This window comes from Cicer arietinum, chromosome 4 (assembly GCF_000331145.2).
Source record: "Cicer arietinum cultivar CDC Frontier isolate Library 1 chromosome 4, Cicar.CDCFrontier_v2.0, whole genome shotgun sequence".
Taxonomy (NCBI): Eukaryota; Viridiplantae; Streptophyta; class Magnoliopsida; order Fabales; family Fabaceae; genus Cicer; species Cicer arietinum.
The window spans coordinates 63,774,093-63,794,331 of record NC_021163.2 but is presented as its reverse complement, the minus strand read 5'-3'; the positions used below and the strand labels follow the sequence as shown (position 1 = coordinate 63,794,331).

At 31.2% G+C, this 20,239-nt stretch overlaps 2 protein-coding genes across 2 annotated transcripts; one reads left to right on the top strand and one right to left on the bottom strand.

Moving 5' to 3' along the window:
• Window positions 1-707: 707 nt before the first annotated feature.
• On the bottom strand, window positions 708-10,424 carry LOC101495338 (inactive protein kinase SELMODRAFT_444075-like). The gene is made up of 9 exons (XM_004499050.4): window positions 9,965-10,424; window positions 9,711-9,844; window positions 7,284-7,378; window positions 5,881-6,941; window positions 5,424-5,584; window positions 5,192-5,268; window positions 4,774-5,095; window positions 1,748-4,671; window positions 708-1,308 (listed from the first exon to the last, which is right to left on the bottom strand). The coding sequence occupies exons 1-8, from the start codon at window positions 10,158-10,160 to the stop codon at window positions 4,522-4,524; spliced, it is 2,196 nt and encodes a 731-aa protein (XP_004499107.1). The 5' UTR covers window positions 10,161-10,424; the 3' UTR covers window positions 708-1,308; window positions 1,748-4,521.
• On the top strand, window positions 978-3,200 carry LOC101495885 (protein JINGUBANG). The gene is made up of 2 exons (XM_004499051.3): window positions 978-1,192; window positions 1,728-3,200. The coding sequence occupies exons 1-2, from the start codon at window positions 978-980 to the stop codon at window positions 2,938-2,940; spliced, it is 1,428 nt and encodes a 475-aa protein (XP_004499108.1). The 3' UTR covers window positions 2,941-3,200.
• Window positions 10,425-20,239: the final 9,815 nt, after the last annotated feature.

The window sequence follows — 20,239 nt, the reverse complement described above, 5'->3', positions numbered from 1 at the left end:
AAGATGTAAATTTGTATTCCAACATATCTGTTGTAGTTACTATTTATCGGACCAAAATGTTGATACTTTAATTCACGGGAAATAAAATATATGCTCAGTTTTCTATTTCACTTTTTGCATGTTACCTGATATATCAATTGTCATTATAGCTTGCATGTTCCTCCCTCTCTCATTCTCAAGATAACATGATATCATTCACTTGACATGAGCCAGCTAATACCAATTAAACCTATTAATCACTTGAGTTAAGCTCAAAGTCTCAAATTACCAAACCTCAACTTGCATATTTTATTAATGTAGAAAGATCATTTGTAGACAGAACAATGTGAATGAGTTGGCGAAAGGATGAATATGTAGTTTTGGACTTTTCAATTGTATGGAAAAGCAAAGCAGAGTGTTCATATATACACCACTATATATAAGAATTTTGTTCACTTTAACGTAAGACCCCAATGAAACATTAATGAAATAAACCAAAACACATGGTAATGTTAATCAACCAACCATACATTCAATATATTATTTTCCACGTGCATTGTAAAGTAAATTAATAGCCTTGTGGTTAAAAATCTTATTGTTTATAGCTTAAAATAGCGTTCAAAGACAACAAATTAAGGCCACAAAGTGTAAACAACAACCCATTCCAAACATTCATTATTTTTCTACCAATAGAAGCAATGCTATATTTTACCAATGAAAACCAGATATCTCGGACCCAAATTATATTTTGTCATTACCATTTAAAAAATGAATTTCTCGTACGTGTCCACACAAGATTTGTTTACCATTCATTTCCACACCATATTTATACAATTTTATACGCTCTCTCTCTTCTCACAACTTACCTTCCTCCCATTACTTTTTGCCCAATCAATTAATTAATCAAAGTCTTCTTCATTTTCTTTGTTTGCATTTTCCATTGGTTGCGCTGCTCCTGGTGTCTGAATCGGTGAATGAGGAACAAACAAACACCGTGAATGATAGTGAGAGAAGAGACAAAAGGAGACATCATGTTCAGCGACAACAAGAACAAAAACAATGGCAACAAAAACAACAACAACAACACCAATATTCCTCGTCCTCAGTTCATGCAATCAGAACCTAGACTTTCCACGACAGATGCTTTAACCGACACGATGCGTAGCAGCAGCGCCGCCTCCCCCATGAGCCCTTACAACTATGACTCCGGAAGGTCTCTTCTCTTCATTTTCTTTCTTTACTCATTCTATTTTTTGTCTCATCTATATTAAGGGTACATGGTGCACTCCATTATAGAACTGTTTAGTTCACAAACAGCTCTTCAACATGCTGCAAGATGTAGAGTATATGATTTTAAAATGCAACCATATTTTATTATTTTGGAATATAAAAGTTTGTAGTTCATTTGAAACCATGTTGTATAGACTTGGATCTTCTATACATATGTGAAGATAATAACTTCTAAAGAGATAAAAGAAATTCTCTTTAGATTTAACGATCATCACCTATGAAGCACAAATACATAACACTATATTCATTCACCTATACTATTAATAATTTTATAAAATGAATTAATTAAATGTAATTCATATGTTGATGCCAAATACGGACAACATGTGTTATACACATGAAGTGTTGGTGCTAAGTAGATGCATTCTGGGTAGAGGATCCAAATTTAATTGAAACATGACTATAATCTAAATTTTATCATTGCTAACTTATGATGAATTTTTAAAATTTGAATTCAGGTTAAGTGGTGATAGCTCACCAATGATGATGTCACCATGGAATCAATCAAAAAGTTCTCCATTCTCGAAACCGCAATGGTCAGAATGCGAAGAAGCCGTTCCACAAAACTCAATAATCGGTTCTCTGGTTCGCGAAGAAGGTCACATATATTCATTAGCAGCTTCTGGCGACTTATTATACACCGGCTCCGACAGCAAGAATATTCGCGTTTGGAAGAATCTTCAAGAGTATTGCGGATTCAAATCCAACAGCGGATTGGTGAAAGCAATTATAATCTCCGGTCAAAAAATCTTCACCGGTCACCAAGACGGTAAAATTAGGGTTTGGAAAGTTTCAATCAAGAACCCTAGCGTTCACAAACGCGCTGGAACGTTACCAACGCTGAAAGACATTTTCAAAAGCTCGATTAAACCAAGCAATTACGTCGAAGTTCGTAAACACCGCACCGCGTTATGGATCAAACATTCCGACGCCGTTTCGTGTCTCAGTCTCTCACCTGATAAAAACTATCTCTACTCTGCTTCTTGGGATCGAACAATAAAGGTTTGGAGAATCGCCGATTCGAAATGTTTGGAATCGATTACCTCACACGAAGACGCGGTGAATTCCGTCGTTTGCGGAAACGACGGAGTGGTTTTCTCCGGTTCCGCTGACGGTACAGTGAAAGTGTGGCGAAGGGAGTCACGTGGGAAAGGAACTAAACACGTGCCGGTTAAAACGCTTTTAAAACAAGAATGTGCGGTTACGGCTTTAGCGGTGGAGCCCACAGGTTCAATGGTGTATTGTGGTGCGTCTGATGGGTTAGTTAATTTTTGGGAACGTGATAAGCAATTTGCGCACGGTGGGGTCCTCAAAGGTCATAAACTTGCTGTTTTGTGTTTATCTGCGGCAGGAACGTTGGTTTTCAGTGGCTCGGCTGATAAGACAATATGCGTGTGGAGAAGAGACGGTGTTATTCATACGTGTGTTTCTGTTTTAACGGGACATGACGGTCCTGTTAAATGTTTAGCGGTGGAACATGACCGTGAATCTGATGCTAGAGGTGAACAGCGGTGGATTTTGTATAGTGGAAGTTTGGATAAATCGGTTAAGGTTTGGAGTGTTTCTGAGAGTCTGCAGCATAATCGTATGACTTCTGATGTGGACTCGTTGCCTTCTGAATCCGATAGCAGTTATTCTTCGGGTCGGGCCGGTAACAAAAAGAGGAATTGAACTGATCCAGTCTGAGTCATAATTATTTGGGCCTAATTTGGGTTTGTTTGGCCCATTCTGATGCTACTGCCACGTCTCTTTGCGGGATGATTGTGTTGTTGTTTTTTTTTCTTCTCTCTCGCTAATATGTATAATTTTTTGTTTGTTATCAGACTTTGATTGATCGTTTTTGCAACGCTGGGACAGGCAAGTTGGAAAATGATGATATTAATGTAATGTAAAGTAATATAATTTGTGAATGTAAAAATGGTTTTGATGTAGATGAACAGTATATATGTTGGGGTGTGTGTGTCGAATGTCGATCGTGAGAGGATCAGAACTCAAAGGTGGAAAAGGACATCAAAGTATATACTCTGTTTTTCTTGAGCTCAAAATATTAACAATGATTCACATGTTATGAACTAATTCTAGGTAGAATATTTTGGTGTATTTTCGTTTAGTAAATCAATGTATATTAATATTAATATATTAATACAAACTTAAGGTGAATGTATAGCCAAGGAAGATTTATTCACTAGTAAAGAAAAACGTGAATTCAACTCTGACTGACGTGAAGATGTCGTTGAACAAATTCATAATATATATCTATATATGGTTTTCCGAAATTGAATTATTATACATATTACATATATTTGAATTTATCAATTTTTTTTTGTCAAAGAAATAGCATTTATCATACTAATCCGAATCTATAATACATGCCCTGCAGACCAATCCAATAATAATATTGATAATACATATAATAACAGAACTCTTAGAATTTTCCACCTTTAACATGCAGGCCATGTCCTGAGATATTCAATGATTTAAACAGATCACCAAATCACCGATGTAGACTTTGACTATGAGTTGTTAGACGATTAATCGCGTGAGGGTGTGAATATAGACCTTATACGGCTGTTACAGATTTGCAGTTCCCTTTTTCTTTGGGAAATCACATTCCGTTCTCTTCTTGGACTATTTCTGATACGCACTATCATTTGCAGGTATTTTTAATATTAGTGTATGGCAAGTTAGGTTCCATAAATTGTTTGTAGGTACCTTAAATAAGGTACAATATCATACACAAAAAACTAATTTGTTGTCGTATAGTAGAGCCTCTTGGTGGTGATTTAAGGATTGAATATGAATAAAAATTATAAAAGTTGGGTTAATCGAGAATTGCTTAAAAATCCAATTAATATAGTAAAATGTAGATCAGTTGTTTAAATATGTTGTGACATAATGGAACCACTTAATAGTGATAGTGGCTATACAACTCAAAAAACTCATACAATTTTGCCATGAAGCTGCTCTTAATGGCCTCCTACTGTACCACTAATTCGGATCCAAAGGAAAGAGAAAGATCCCCTTGTCAAATGAATTTTTGCTACTGGGAAACTAAATTACATATCTATTTTTTATGAGTAGTCTAAGATATTGACTTTGCATTACCAAATAATGTGCTTGTGTGAATGTTTCTGTGTGCTTATGAGGGGCATTGGTGCTTCAAATGGATAAGAAAAATATTTGTTACCATGCAGCTCACAAACAGAACCATATTGACAACAGAGTCCTCTAGCCCAAGAGCCAAAGTAGATATCAATGTGATAACGTACGAGAATGACTTATTGTACCTTTAGGAGGAGTATGCAAAGTCAAACCACTTAAATGACCGCTTATGTTACCAACTGAATTGATATCTAAACCCAAAGGACGAACTGGACTGCCCCCTTCAAGGACTCTAAGAATCTACAATCAAGTGACAAAAAGAGACTTTTCTCAATAATTTTGTATTTAATCATTAAAAGTAAAAGCAACCAAATTATATAAAAGAAGCTAAATCATTCACACCTTTGACATTGGGGGTCTGGAATCAGGATCCAAACGCAGACAGAATGAAGCAGCTTGTGCCATAGCTTGGAATTGAAGATTAAATTCTAGTGACGACTCAGAATCCAAACATGGATTGAGAGATCCAACCTTTTGAAAGATATGATTGGGGTCCAACATGTGTAGGGGGTGAAACCATTCAGAAAGATATGAGTGTCCATTGAACTGTTCTAACTGACTAATTCTTTTACCGGTTATTAACTCTAATAAAACAATTCCAAATGCATATACATCTACTTTATACGTAAGAATTCCAGTATCAAGATACTCCGGTGCAATGTACCTAGGTAGGATCATGCAAGGTAAGCTTGATTAGAATCAAAATAATAATTTGTACTTGTCCTGTATCTTGACTGATAAACATGCATAAAAAACATACCCTGAAGTTCCCATCACACGATCTTCTGTATTTATATTCCATTCTGATTGCCATCTAGCAAGCCCAAAATCAGCCACCTAAATAAATGGTATCATTCAATTTAACACTTAATCTTCTTACTTGATCTGTAACATCTGTTTTGCAACATTCTCTTGAAACAACACAATTGCAAAAATACGAATAAAAAACTGAATTCAACTTTTGGGTTTTAGCTTAGGACCCAGTAAGTTACCAGAGTTTCAAAGTCATGTGTTAAGAGTATATTTTTGGGGCGAAGATCTCTGTGCACTATACAACCAACTCTACAATCTTCATGGAGGTATCGTAAGCCTCGGGCAACTCCAATCGCTATCTTTAATCGTGAGTTCCAATCCAAAGGTATTTTCTCGTTGCCTGTAAAATATACAACAAATGATAGAGTTTGATGTGATCTATGTATATTTGCAAAGAACATTCAAATACAAACAACAAAGTCTTTGTGCATGGTTGGAATGAAAGTGAATTAAATGAAATCACGGTGAAACTGTGATTTTGTTATCTTAAAAACATGTAATTTTTGTCAAAATCATAGCGACAAACAAAGGTTCCTCAAAATTCGTTGTCATGGCATTAGACAGAGAAAAGGCCTAATAAAGTAAGAATTACATATAAAAAAAAAGAACCTGGAAACAAATGTAGAAATACCATACCATGTAAGCAGAGGTCCAAGGATCCATTACATATGTACTCATAGACTAATATCCTCACATTGCCCTCTGTGCAAAATCCTATAAGCAATACAACATTTCTGTGTTGTGCACAGCTCAAAACCCGAACTTCCCTGCAAAAATCAAGATCTGCTTGAGAGCCACTAAATTTTAATTGTTTCACTGCAACAACCTGGCCATCTTTGAGTATTCCTTTGTGAACCACACCAAATCCACCTTCAGCCAAAAAATTCAAATCTGAGAACATGTCAGTAGCTTCTTCTATCTCTTTGTATGAAAACCGTCTAGGAGGATTTCCAAATACAGGTGCTATATTCTGACACTGTGAGCACAAGGGAGGAGGTATAGAGGAGTTTCTTCCCAAAGGAATAGGGCTATCTCTGATGCCTGACCTGGTGAGATAACTTCTACTCTCAGATTTATTAAACCCAACGTCATTTGTTCCCATTTGATCACAGTGTATAAAATTCTCAAGTAAAGTTTTAGAATTTGGTGATTTAGCTCTTTGAATAATTCTGTTTTCATCCCTTTGAAGCTTCTCATTATTAATGTGTTTCCCAGGGATGCAAAATAAAGTGTTGTTATTACTTGCCATAGATGATGTTGGGAGTTTCCTTGAAGGGGGTCGGTTATCCCTTTCCAAATTAAAGTACAGTGGTGGCTGGACATTGAAATTTTTTGGCTCACTGATTGGTTTGTTTGTTCTTTTGTGTGGTCCGTGACCCTCATACAGAGGGTTTTGTTTATAGATCAGGAAAGGAGAAGCCATTGAGTCTGAACTTGACATTGAATCTAGTCCAATATCTCTTGTAACAGACGAACCTGCTTCTTCAGGGCTACCGACTGGGGTGGAATGCTTCAATCTGCGGCCTTTTAGTTTTCCAATTTCTATACCTGGTGAAGAGGAAGCAGAGAAAAATGGAGTTTGGAGTTCATTTGAGGGTCCTAAATTAAGTCTGAGGACTTTAGGCTGTGAGCCATTCATCACCACAATGCTACAGTTGAGTTCATCCATGCAATGTTTTACCTCTTGCTTTAATTTCCTGTTTCAGTAACGTTAAAGAGTTCAGTAACAAATATTTCACTGATTGGGCAAGCAGCAACAAAAAGTTGTACTTATTTCTGATTGAAAGTTAAGTTATGCAGTTATTCAATCAAACCCTATTAACAAATAAATAATTGCTTTTGTCAATTGAGTGATTAAACTTAGCTAGCTGCTAATATTAGTCTCTTAAGTATAGCTAGTATGTTGTTTTGAAGTCTTTATGAAAACTCATAATGCAAGTGTGCACGCATGAGAGAAATGAGAAAATATACTTGCAATTAACTAAATACATAAACTCATGTAGCTCAGAAAAAAGAAATACTTTTTTATGTTTAATTACTTGTCCAGTATGACCCAATGGGAACCACTCCATCTAGCTTCAGCTGCTACAGCACCACTGGGAGTTCCCGTGACAACCTTAATCTTTACCCTAACCTGCAGTCATAAAAACTAGTAATAAGTCAATTTCAACAGATATACAATGCCATACCAAGAACTTGAATGGAGGAAATGGTTAAGTATTTGGAAGATTAATTGTTTAAAATGAGGAGACTGGTTACGGAGAGAATTTATTATACGAAAAAAAAAAGAATCGGGAGTATTTAGTTGTTCAAAGCCTTTGAGATTTTCTTGACATGTCTCACTTTATGAAGAGTATATGATTTATCTTTTGGTGGTAGGCTAAACTAAAGTTTACTACTAACACTGACTTATACATGACATGCCTAATTTATGAGCCTTATCCACCCTTTAAGTGTAAAGAGAGGGGGTCAAGATACATATTCATCCATATAATCATAAGATTTTAGAAATATCTCGAGATCTTGACAAGGCCAAAGCATTCTTAGACGTTACAAGGAAAACCAGTCCACCCCCTGCTGAATGGTTGTCAAAAATGTTGCTCAAACTTAGTCTTAACAATATAAATTAATGCAGACAAAATAACTTTGACTAAATTGTCCTTTAATCATTTGTTCAAATATATAACATAATAAAATATAGGTTAAATTACATCCGTGATCCATTAACTTAATTTCAGGTAACGTTTTAGTCATTTATCTTTTTTTTTCCGATTTAGTCCTTTATTCTTAACAATATCAAATAAAGTATGAAAATATGAGTTTATTTGAAGATTTGCGTTACGAATTTGATGAAATTTGTATTATATTGAATAATATAATTAATTTTAGGAGTTTTGATTGAATTTTTTTTTTTTTGAATTTTTGTATAAAAAAAGATAACATTGTTGAAATTTTAAAATATAAAATATTAAATTGTCACTTAAAATTAAAATAAAGGACCAAGTCGAAAAAAAAAAAAGATAAATGACTAAAATGTTACTTGAAATTAAGTTAAGGGACTACGAATGTAATTTAGCTTAAAATATAATAACCTATATCTTTTTGTTTTCCGTCACCGTTTGAACAACTACTTTTATATTTAAATATTCTTATTTTTTATATATTATTTAATATTTTTTTTTTCACTTTCTATCACATTATTTTTTCTATCTCTATCTCTCTCAAAGATTAAAATGAGTATATAAATAAATTTACACCTAACTTTTTTCTTCATACAAAGACAAACACTCATTTTTGTCTATACCAAATATTTTTTATAGGTAGTAATTACCACCTATTTATATGACCACAAAAATTTAAAAATTTAGACCGACTATTTAAACAATAAACATACATAAAAATATATATTATTTAATTATTATTTTTCTATTTTTTTTATATATTGCTTAAATAAAGTATTTCCAATATTTGTCACCGGACATGAATTATTCTCGTGCATGTGTTATTATCGATTGATGCATTAAAAATATCTCCTAATCAAGTCAAAAGTAACTCCATCAAAAAAACAAACAAACAAAAATTATATAAAAGCACATGCTCCATGTCAAACAAACTACAGTCAAGGCGGTACAGATCAGAAACTTCTCAAACTCTGACACGTTACTGAAAATATAATTGATAGTTTTTTCGTTGAAGAAAATATATAATATTAAAAAGATAAAATTATATTGTACCAAAAAAAAAAGGCAAAACTACTATTAAAAATTATTGACTTGAAATTGTTTAATAATAATAATAATAATATATACTCTCTTCAGTAGTTATTATAAACAAAAAAATAAATTAAATCTTGATCATTATTAAAAACAAAATATAATTATTTTTAAATTATTTAATGTTATTATTCATAATTCACTTTTCATTTATTTTAAAATATTTAATAGTGATAGGAGTGTTTGACATTAAAATAATCTACTAAATTTGTTTTTTATTTTACATAAAATATTAATTACATTTAACTATATTTTTTCAATATATTTTTTTCTTGTATTATTATACGGAGGGAGTATGTCTGAAATTATTGAAAAAGAAAAAGAAAAAAAGCCAACAGAGGATAGAATACTGGAGAGACAAAAACGACAGCGCAAATATGGTCATAAAGTCGTATCGATTTAAAAAAAAAAAAAAAACGCTCGTTTCAGAAAGTAAAAGACCAGTCGTTTTCTTTGTATTTACGTTGAGAAATAGAAAGGCAACAACTACTTGGATGAGAATAAGTTAAACGGTAAATCCTACACCATACTATTCACTTGGAAATTAATTAGGTACGGTAACCGATTCATATGTGACCGTGATTATTTATGACCGTGATATTAAATTGGATTGTATAATAAGTTGCTATTGTTTTAGCAATAATAACTAGTAAAAGAATTAAAAAAATCGCGGTAAATTTCAAATTTACCTACCTCAATGTGATTGTGCAACTGAAGCACCATCTGAGAGCAAGAGTCGGAGATATCAGAAATCTGCTCCGGTAACTTTCCCGCGCGTCCATTCGTACAGTCACCGGTGAATCTCGAAAAGTTCCAGAATCTTCTACCTGAAATAATCCGAATCAAGCTTAATCAGTTCAAACTAAATCGAAAACAGTTTATCTATTTCGATTTTGATGAATGATTAAAACTGAATCAGATTAAAAACGATTTTATCGTCGACGTACCGGTTTTTTCGGTGGAATAAACGGCGAGAAGCGTAATTGAGTCGCTGGAATGAACGATGTGAGTGAGCGCCCATGCTAATGCGGTGTTGGAGATCACTTTCTCCGCTTTAACGGCCACAAGAACCTTATTCGAAACCGTTACAGCGGTGGCGTTGTGCCTCGCGCTTCTCGAAACTCCGATTTCGCCTCTTAGCATTGGTTCTTAATAATTGAATTCAGGTTCGGAATGAAGGTTTAGGTTTGGAGTTTGGATCGTGTGTGAGAGTGTGAGTTTCTGTTTCGGTGTCACGTATGCATTGCTTGCGTTGTTGTGACTTGTGAGCTTGATCGTTGCATTATTTTGCGGTGTTTTGATTGAAGTAACAACACTCCATGTCTACAACTGGCATTTCGCAACCTTAGTTAATTAACCTAACCAGAGTTACTTGCTAACCTTGTTAGTTGTTAGTAGTTAGTTATAAGGTGGGGGACTGGGGGGGGTACTTTCTAATAGTGTCTATAGCTCATTTGTCTCACTTTGGTGTTAAATTGAATTTTTTAGTTTAGACATGAAGTAGGTCAATTTGGTTTTTAGAAGAAACAAATTTATTAAAAAGTTGTAAATAGTGTAATTTGTTGGTCGATTTGATCTTTACATAGTGGTGGTGTGGCCTTTGATGTGATTTAGCAATAATTAGAAGAAAACTACTGGGCTCAAACCAACAACTAACCAGAAATTACAATAAGACAAATTCATTTGGGTCACTAGCAACATTAGCCCAAAGTAGAATAAATTGGCTGTTGTGTTCAACAATTGTAGCAATAAGACAATATAACTAATTTCTTTAGCAAGTGGAAAAAACAGAGTAAGAGATAAAAAGTAGTATTGGGTTTGAAATTCATCAGTAACGTTACTTACTAATATTTGTCGTGAAAAAGTACGTTCAAAGGTGATATTGGATTTGTATTACATTATGGCTTTTAACAAATCTTTTATATTTGTTACTTTTTATAGTCATCTAGTTTTAATCAAATGTTAGAATTTCATACATGTTTCAACGAAAATCAACGAAATAGCATAAGCAATAAAAATAATAGTGCACCTCTGCTAATTGATCGAAAATATAAAGATTCTTCTAAATTTTCAAATCTTGATTGTGTAAGTTTCACGGGATGAGATTTTTAATTTAAATAATTAGAACATATACACTAAACTTATTTCATACATTTTATCCATCACAGAAAATGGGAACATACAAACTGCTCTAGATACCAAGTGGGAGTTACTTATAAAGGGGAGTAGTGGATTGGAATGTAAATAAATTATTTGATCGATCTCTTGGTTTTTGAAACATTAATACAAAAAACTATAAGAAAAAGAGAATTATTCCCATTATAAAACATTATTTCTAACCACGTAATTAGTGCATAATTGACATTTCACCTTAATAAAATGTCCTTTACTCCCCAGGACACCGTAAAATTGTTTGAAATCATTCCCTCCTTAATATAATAACTAGTTTGTAACTCGTGTCGCATGGAAACAACGATTTTAATAAATAAATTGTTATATTAGTTTATATATATATATATCAAATCTCATAAATTTTATTGACATTAAAAAAATAAGTTAACTTAAAAAAAAATTACAATAAAAAATTAAAAAAAATCTAATTTTAACTTAACTTAAAAACTACTTTCCGCTCAACGTTATTAATGAAAAGTATTAAGACATATGTTATTTAAGAGGATAGAAATATACATATACAAATTTACATTGAGATAAAATTAAGAAACATAAACAATACAAAATATATATATATATATATATATATATATATATATATATATATATACATAACAAAATAGTAATATTTTTTATAAATAAAATAAAATAACAATGACAGATTGAAAAAATTTAGCATTCAAGTAATTCCTGTGAACATATACTCCAGAAAGTTGTTAGACGCAACACAAACAAATACATAGTTCCACCAAGAATATTAATATCAAATCGAGAAATAAAAGCTCACCAATATTAATCTCATTAATATTTCTATTGCAAAGTTTTGTTTGACATTTAGGAGATCAAGACAGAAACCATCGCACAACTCTAACAGTCAAATTCTATGACTCATTTCTTGGGGAAAATGAAGCAACAAACTCTGATGGAGAAATTGAAGTAACAAAATATGATTTTTGTTTCAGACATTGGATAAGGGAGACGGAACAAATGAGAGACGGAGTAAGGCAATTAAGAAAGAAAGTCCGAAGAATTAAAAGAATTCGTAAAATAAAATAAATTTTTAATTAAATTAATTTGAAGATGTGGTTGCTGAGGCCGTTTTGCTGTTATTTTTTTTCTTTTCTAACTGACCACTAAATTCTCAACGGTACGTAAGTAGTGGTGTAGTGTATTTTATTTTTAATTCATTCTTTTTTTTTTCATTTTTTTTATTTTTTAATTGGCCACTAACTTTTCAATAAGTTTAATTTTATTCAGAAATATTATTTCTATTAATAGAAACGGATATCTTCCTATCACTCTGTTGAGCTGACACGTGTCAGATTTGTCAAATTATCATCTTTGCTTTATTATATTGTATAGATTAGGTCTTTTGGTGAAGTAGGATTTTCTCTCAGGAGAGCAAGTCGTCCAAAGAGAGCAATATATGTCAACTTATGTTTATGAACTTATTTTGAATAAAATGAAACAAGTCAATTTCCCTAAAAAAATCTTGACAAATGTGTGAATGCTACTAGGTCACAATGTTGATGCAGTTAACACATTTAAACACAAGAAAATAATTATTTAAGGGGATTTCTAAAAATCGATATGTTTTGATACTATCAATTTAAATGATCAATAGTCTAATGACATGTCACATATGAATAAGTTTGACTATAATTTTAAAGACAATTTTTGTATATCCGTATCTGTTAATTTTTTAACTAATAAATGTGTTCATTTTCTCCGCATCAACATTTATATATTATAAATTAAGTTGACGAAATTAGTTGTACCTATACATTTATTTTTACAATTTGATCCCTTAGATTTAATAAAAAAAATATTTTTATTAATATTAAAATCATTATCAAAGTTGAGAACTCCTTCCCTCCCTCGAGAAAACTCGCTCCAGTGTAAATCGCTCATCCGTCGTACTTCAACCGTCTTGAAAAGAACTCTTCAATGTTCTTCCACCACCGCGAGAAGATCTCTCATATGTTTCGCTCTCAATTGATTCGTGTTTGTGTCACAATCGTCTTGGTACCGTTGTCGTTGCATCGTCAAGGTTTGTCTTTGATTCTTAGTGAACTTTTCGTCTTTGATTTATAGTGTGTGAATATGAACTATTGTATATATTGTTGATGTGAGACTGTTTAAAATAATAATTAGAGTTCAAAACTCCCCCCTCTCTCGAGAAAACTCGTTCCACCGTAAATCGCTCATTGGTCGTATTTCCACTGTCTCGAGAAGAACTATTCATCGTTCTTCCACCACTGCAAGAAAATCTCTCTTATGTCTTACTCCTAATTTGCTCGTGTTTGTGTCGCAATCGTCTTAGTGTCGTTGTCGTTGCACCACTGAGATTCATCTTTGATTCTTAGTGAACTTTTCGTCTTTGATTTATAGTGTGTGAACTATTGTATATAACTTTAATGTGAGACTATTTGAAACTATTTATGTCCACGCGTTGTTTTCTGTGAATTCAGACGAATCAACAAATCTTTAGTTTGATGTTCGATTAATCAGTATCCTAGTGTTGCATAAATAAAGGTGGTTATATCTATTTTAGTGTCTACGCTAATACTAAATTGTTATTAATCAAGTTACTCCTTCAAGGTTGTTTGATTTTGATGATATCAGAGTTAATTTTGTTTTGTGCATTTTGTATTTGCGGTTATCGTTTGAATCAAGCAACATATATAAACATACTCGCAAAATCGACCATATAAGAAAAATCAACAATATAAACATTCTCGCGTTCGAATCGCAGCTGCGACCTAACAAAATCGATTTTTTCTTCAAATTCCAAAACTTTCCAGAATCGCAACTCATCCAACAAAGAAGATTAAGGTTAGAATTTTTTTTGATATTTCAACTCAACTTTGTTGAATGGATAGCGAATCGGGAGTCTTTTAGAATTTGAATGAAAGAAAAAATCGATTTGTTGGGTCGTGGCCACGATTCAAACGATAGTATGCTTATATAATCACAATTGTCATGTGATTCAAATGTTATTCGCAAATACAAAACCGACAAAACAAATTTAACTTTGATATCATCAAAATCAACCAATCTTAAAAAAGTACCTTGATCAGAATAAGTCACTGATAACAATTTAGTATTAGCATAGACATGGAAAGAAACATGATTACTTTTATTGACATCGCAATAAACAACACGTGGATGTAAAAAATTTCAAACATTCTCACAGTAGCAATATATACAATAGTTCACATTCACACACTATAAATTGAAGATGAAAAGTTCACTAAGAATCAAATATGAACCTCAACGACGATAGCAACACAAACATGAGCGAAATGAGAGTCAGACAGAGGAAGATCTTTTCGCGGTGGTTGAACAACGGTGTAGAGTTCTTCTCAAGACAGTGGAAGGAAGGCAGATGAGCGATTTACTTTGGTGTGGAGTGAGGTTACTTGAAAGAGGAATGGAAAGGGTTTTAAACCCTAATGATGATTTTAATTAAAATTAAAAAAAATTATTATTAAATTTAAGGGGATTAAATTGTAAAGATAAATGTATGGATACAACTAAATTGATCAACTTAATCTATAATATATAAATGCAATGGAGATTGGAACACATTTATTGGTTAAAAAATTAACAACGATACACTCTTCTTTTTGAAGAGTACCAACGTGAATTGAATTCACGCAAACTACAAGAACTGAATTCATGTAGGTATTGCTAAATTAACGTAACAGAGTTCACACAAACTACGTTAACTCAATTTATGTATGAGTACATGAATTTTAGTTACATAGTGCTCGTAAATACTTAAACTTTGTTGCATACATGAGCTCAATTATGTCTATAATTTCTTAAATTGCTTATCATACATAAAAACAAATCATATAAATATATATGATTTAAGTTTGCATCACTCATTAATTCACATAACAAGAGACAATCATTTTATATTTATTCACAAAAATATCTTTTGCGTTAATTGAGTTTACGTATATAATGAAGTTTAAAACTATGCAAATGCAATTCAATTTAATGAGAAATTGATGTGGTGCAAGTAACAAAATGGTGGGTGTGAGTAGTAAAATTGAATTTAGAAATACATCAATGCAAGTCCTCTTTGGAGTGATGTAAACCTTCACTTTTTTTTTTGTTGGATCTCTCCTTAAGCTTCCATGGTAGGTTTTGTCCTCTTTTTTGAAGTAGAAGATTTTTATCTCTTTGAAATCTATTATTGCATTATTCATATACAAATATGTTTGTTGCCATGAGTGTCCTTGGCGTGAGAACAATAACATCAACACATGTACATGTAGAGGTATATAAAATATATGATTAATTGTACTATATTAATAAATTAGATTGTATTGTAAAAAAAAAAATATTCAATTAAATGGTTTATGTATTGAATCATATATTTAAAACCACTCACCAAACAATACTTAATTCAAAAATCAATTTAACAATATTAAAACCTTTTTAACCTCAATTGAGATTTTTTCTTTTAGATTTTTTTTGATATTTGTCTATCCCGAAAATAATATAGAAAATATCAAAACAACAATTCGAAAAAAATCAAAAAAATATTTTAACTCATTTTTTTTCTAAAAATATTTTTCAAAAAATCAACGAAACATTTTTCTTGAAAATTTTTTTTTATCAAGAAACTTTTTATATCTATTTTACTCCAAAAAAAAAAATCGAAACTTTTTATCTCGAAAAAACATTTTATGAGGAAATCTTTTATATCTATTTTTTCAAAAAAAAAATCCAAAGAGTTTTAAAATTATTTTACTAAAAAACTAGTTTGAAATTTTTTTTTAACTGATTTATATTTATAAAGCAGTTTTAAATCGATTAAGAACTGCATGAAATTGATTCAAAATTAATTTTTACACCATATGTAGTTGTATGATGTATAATCAAATATAAACAATTCTAGTCAAAGATTTGTGTTTTCTCTCAGATTTGTAACGTCTCCCAAATATTTACGTCGTCATTTTATTGCTTATCTGAATCGTCGATCTCTGATATGTGTCGCCAGTCTTCACTGGAAATGCAAAAGGAGGAGAAGAAAGGGATGAAAAAAAGGAGAGTGTTTCAGATCTATGAATGGAGATTTGGTAAGTAGGGGAAACAAATGGTTAATTAATGGTGTTGGAGTTTAGGTTTGAATATTTTTACTTTTGTGGATGAATTTATGGGTGTGAAGATGAGAGATTGGGTATAAATTTTAGATGAATTTCTAAGTTTGTAGAGGGTCTTATAGATATTAGGGATGACGATGTTAGATATTTCTTTAGAATATCGATATCGAAGATGAAGATGAAGATGAAGATGAAGATGAAGGCATCATTTCAGTAACAATATTGCTGGCCACACTCCTATTTTTGCTACCCACAACCCTCAATTTTTTTATAAAAAAAAATACATAAATTATCCTTGCATATTTATAACATTCTTTAAACATATATTCTTCATCATTCATAACTTCATAACTCACATATCACAACTCATTCAGAACTCACTCATCATAACTCATAATCATTCAAAACTTACATCGTTCACTCATAACTTACAACCCATAAGTCTCCTGTTCATATTGTGGTTAAAGTCACCCAACAAGGTATGTTTATTGATCTGTGTTTGAGTTCGTTTTTTTTTTCTTTAAAATTTGGGAATTTTACAATAATTCCATTCACGTACAATGTAAAAAATTTCAAAATATGGGAATTGTACACAAACTCAATTCACTTACGTTGTAAATATTTTAAAGTCTTGGGATTGTACGTGAACTGAGTTCAGTACGTGCATCCAATGGAGTTTAAGATTGCACAGACAATACATGAACTGAATTCACAAACACCTACGTGAATTCAATTCACGTACACATACGTGAACTCAATTCAGGTAAATGTACATCAACTAAGTTTGCATACGCAAACTCACTCTGTCCAGTAACGTACGTGAATTGAGTTCACATACTGCGCACGCAAAATGAGTTCACGTATTGTGCATACAAACTCAGTATGCGTAAAACTTACGTGAATTGAGTTTACGTACGTGAACACAATCTGCGTAAAACCTACGTGAACTGGATTCACGTATATGAAGGGAGCTCACATAGGTTCTACGCAAACTAAGTTTGCGTACGTAGACTAAGTTTGTCTACATAGACTGAGTTTGCGGATGCAGATTGAGTCTGTACGTTTCTGTGCAAAGTGAGTTTGCATACGGTGAACTCAGATCACGTAGGTTTCTGGGCTTACACAAAAAATCAGTTTCATGAAAATAAGAACAACACATACATATTATAGAAAAACAAGAACAAAAACAAGATTGACGCAAACCTGATGTAAATGATAAGTCATGAGGATGATTGAAGATGTTGAAGTTTTTAAAAATGGAGTAAGAATGAGAAAGGGGTGTGAGAGAAAAGGACGATTACGAGTGAGTGGTAGAAGACAAAAATAGAAATAGTGGTTAGGGTTGAAGATGAAGATATAATGAGAAATTAGAGTTAAAAATGTTATAAATAGGCAATGGCAATTTAGGTATTTTGTTTTTATAAAAAAAATTGAGGGGTGTGGGCAGCAAAAATAGGGGTGCGAGTAGCAAAATTGTTTCAATAAATATTTATTTTTTTAAATGATTAAATGAATTATTTTTAAATTTTTTATGATACTTTTAAAAAAGAATAGAAAAGTGTATCCATACTTTTAATTTTTTTACTATAAAAGTTGACCTAAATTTTAATTTCTTTAAATTTAATAAATTATTTTTCTAAATTTCTAATTTAATTAAAATTAAAATCATTATTAATCCATAACTCACATTCTTCCTTTCAAAATCGCTCCACCACCAAAAGAAATTGCTCTCCTCCGCCGTTCTTCCACCGTCGTGACAAGAATTCTTCACGCATCATCATCGTTGTGTCTCCATTTCCAAGTTCATCATTGATTCTTAATAAACTAACGACTAAAATAGAATATGCAAAATGGATGCGGAGAGAGACGTTACAAAACGGCGCAAAGAAGAAACTTTGTTATTTTTTGTATATAGTTTAGTAAATAAATATTAATTATTTTAAAATAAATCAAAAAAGTAAATTTCAAAATTTGGGAATACTAAATTTAAAATATAGTCAAACTTAATCGTAGATGACATGTCATTAGACGATTTGTGATTTAATTTAATAATACTAAAGTATGTTAATTTTCAATTATATAATAGAAGTTTCCATTATTTTTTAGTTTTTAAATAATAACAAATATCAATGGACACATTACAACAAATTGACTACATTATCTTTTTATATGGATGTCAGATCCAAACCGATCAAAAAAATAACCCCAAAACCAATTCAAAGAAGTCGAAAAATATACAAAACTGAATATTATTGGATGAGTTTGAATTTTCTTTTGTAAAAGTCGCTCTAATTGAATCAGATTTCAATTTCATTTTTAAAAATCGAACTGAACCGCATTTATAAATTTTATTACTTATTTGTTTTTTTATAGTATAAGATATTGTATTAAACTATTATTTATTAATTTCAATTACTTTTTATATATTTTTATGTTATCTATAATATTAATTTTAGTATATTATATATATATTTTCTTCAAACTAGATACAATAATACTTTTATAATAATATCACTAAAATATATTACAAATTGTAATTTGGATCAATAAAAAATCGATACAACTTAAACCACGTTAATTTTGGATCGAATCAAATCAATTTTTTTAATTTCATCTAAAATTAAACTGAACTTCAAATATTTTAATATTTAAATTAAATAAATTTTTCTCTTAAAATCGATTGTAATTGCAAGGATATAATGTTGGACATAGCTATTAGTCCGTTGTTCCTTTTTCTCTTTTTTTCTGCTATTGGGTTAGTTAGGGTTTATCGGGCCTCTTTGCTAACTGGGCCTTTATGTTATTGTATCACAAACACTATTTTCAACAATTCATCTTATACCCATATTTGTACTCATATTCTCACAAATTTAAAAAAATGTTAAATATATATATATATATATATATATATATATATATATTTTATTATTATTTTATCAATTCAAATTCACTTTTTTTTATACCACTCCAACATTTTCGGACTAAACAAAATAAGATTTCCGTTAAGTACAAAAATTTTTGGAAAAATCGGAAAACTATTTAGAAAATTTCCTATACATACATTGTTACCGAATTTTTTTAAAAACATTTTTGGTACATAAAATTTCTACCGAAAAAGTTTAAAAAAGTTTTCCGATAAAGAAGCTTAAAAATATATAGTACCAGAGGTCTTGAACAAAAGTATTTCGGTACAGTAGGAGTTAACTGGAAAACTTCTTCACAAGATTTTTGGTACACAAAATTTTTAAATTTTTTTTACTTTATTAATTTTTCAAATTTTAACATATATGAATAAACTGCTACTATTATTTGATAAAACATACGTCGATACTACCAACATTTTTGACACATATCATATATGAATAATTATAATTAATATTAATATTATAAAAATATATTATTATGATTAATTATTACAGTTAAACAATAATTTATTTATTAATTTAATTTTAATATTATAAAAATGTGTGACCATGAAGAGATAATTCTTATTAGAGTCACTCTGCCCAGTAAGCACCAACTTATTTTGTTATCATATACGAGTACTCATTTGCTTCAAAAACTTATTGGATCATAATACTCTGGTTGAAAATATCTCCAATAGGAGTATTCTTTGTCATTGGGATATATTCCTATTGAATATATTTTCAAAAGAGTATATCTCATTGAGGAGCTCTTAGACCATCGATGGTTTAAGCACACTTAACATTTTTTTATTCTTCTACTCACTATTTATTTGTCATACCAAACAAAGTGGATAGAGATGTCTCCTTCGCTCTCAATTTAATTTGGAGATCTACAGCAGAGCCGAGCCGAGCCGAGCCAGACGGTGGTGCGTGAATATGTAGTAGTCTACTTGCATACGTTCTCATCCTTTCACAAAATTAATGTACTCTTGATATCTAATTGTTATACTTTCACTTTAGTATG

What these genes read in the sequence shown, in the direction of transcription:
- LOC101495885 (XM_004499051.3), top strand. Translation starts at nt 978, where the DNA reads ATGATAGTGAGAGAAGAGACAAAAGGAGACATCATGTTCAGCGACAAC. An exon ending in TACAACTATGACTCCGGAAG is followed by an intron (nt 1,193 to 1,727) that starts GTCTCTTCTCTT and finishes ATTTGAATTCAG; the next exon opens with GTTAAGTGGTGATAGCTCAC.
- LOC101495338 (XM_004499050.4), bottom strand. Translation starts at nt 10,160, where the DNA reads ATGCTAAGAGGCGAAATCGGAGTTTCGAGAAGCGCGAGGCACAACGCC. An exon ending in CTTGGACCTCTGCTTACATG is followed by an intron (nt 5,585 to 5,880) that starts GTATGGTATTTC and finishes TATATTTTACAG; the next exon opens with GCAACGAGAAAATACCTTTG. An exon ending in CGTGTGATGGGAACTTCAGG is followed by an intron (nt 5,096 to 5,191) that starts GTATGTTTTTTA and finishes GATCCTACCTAG; the next exon opens with GTACATTGCACCGGAGTATC.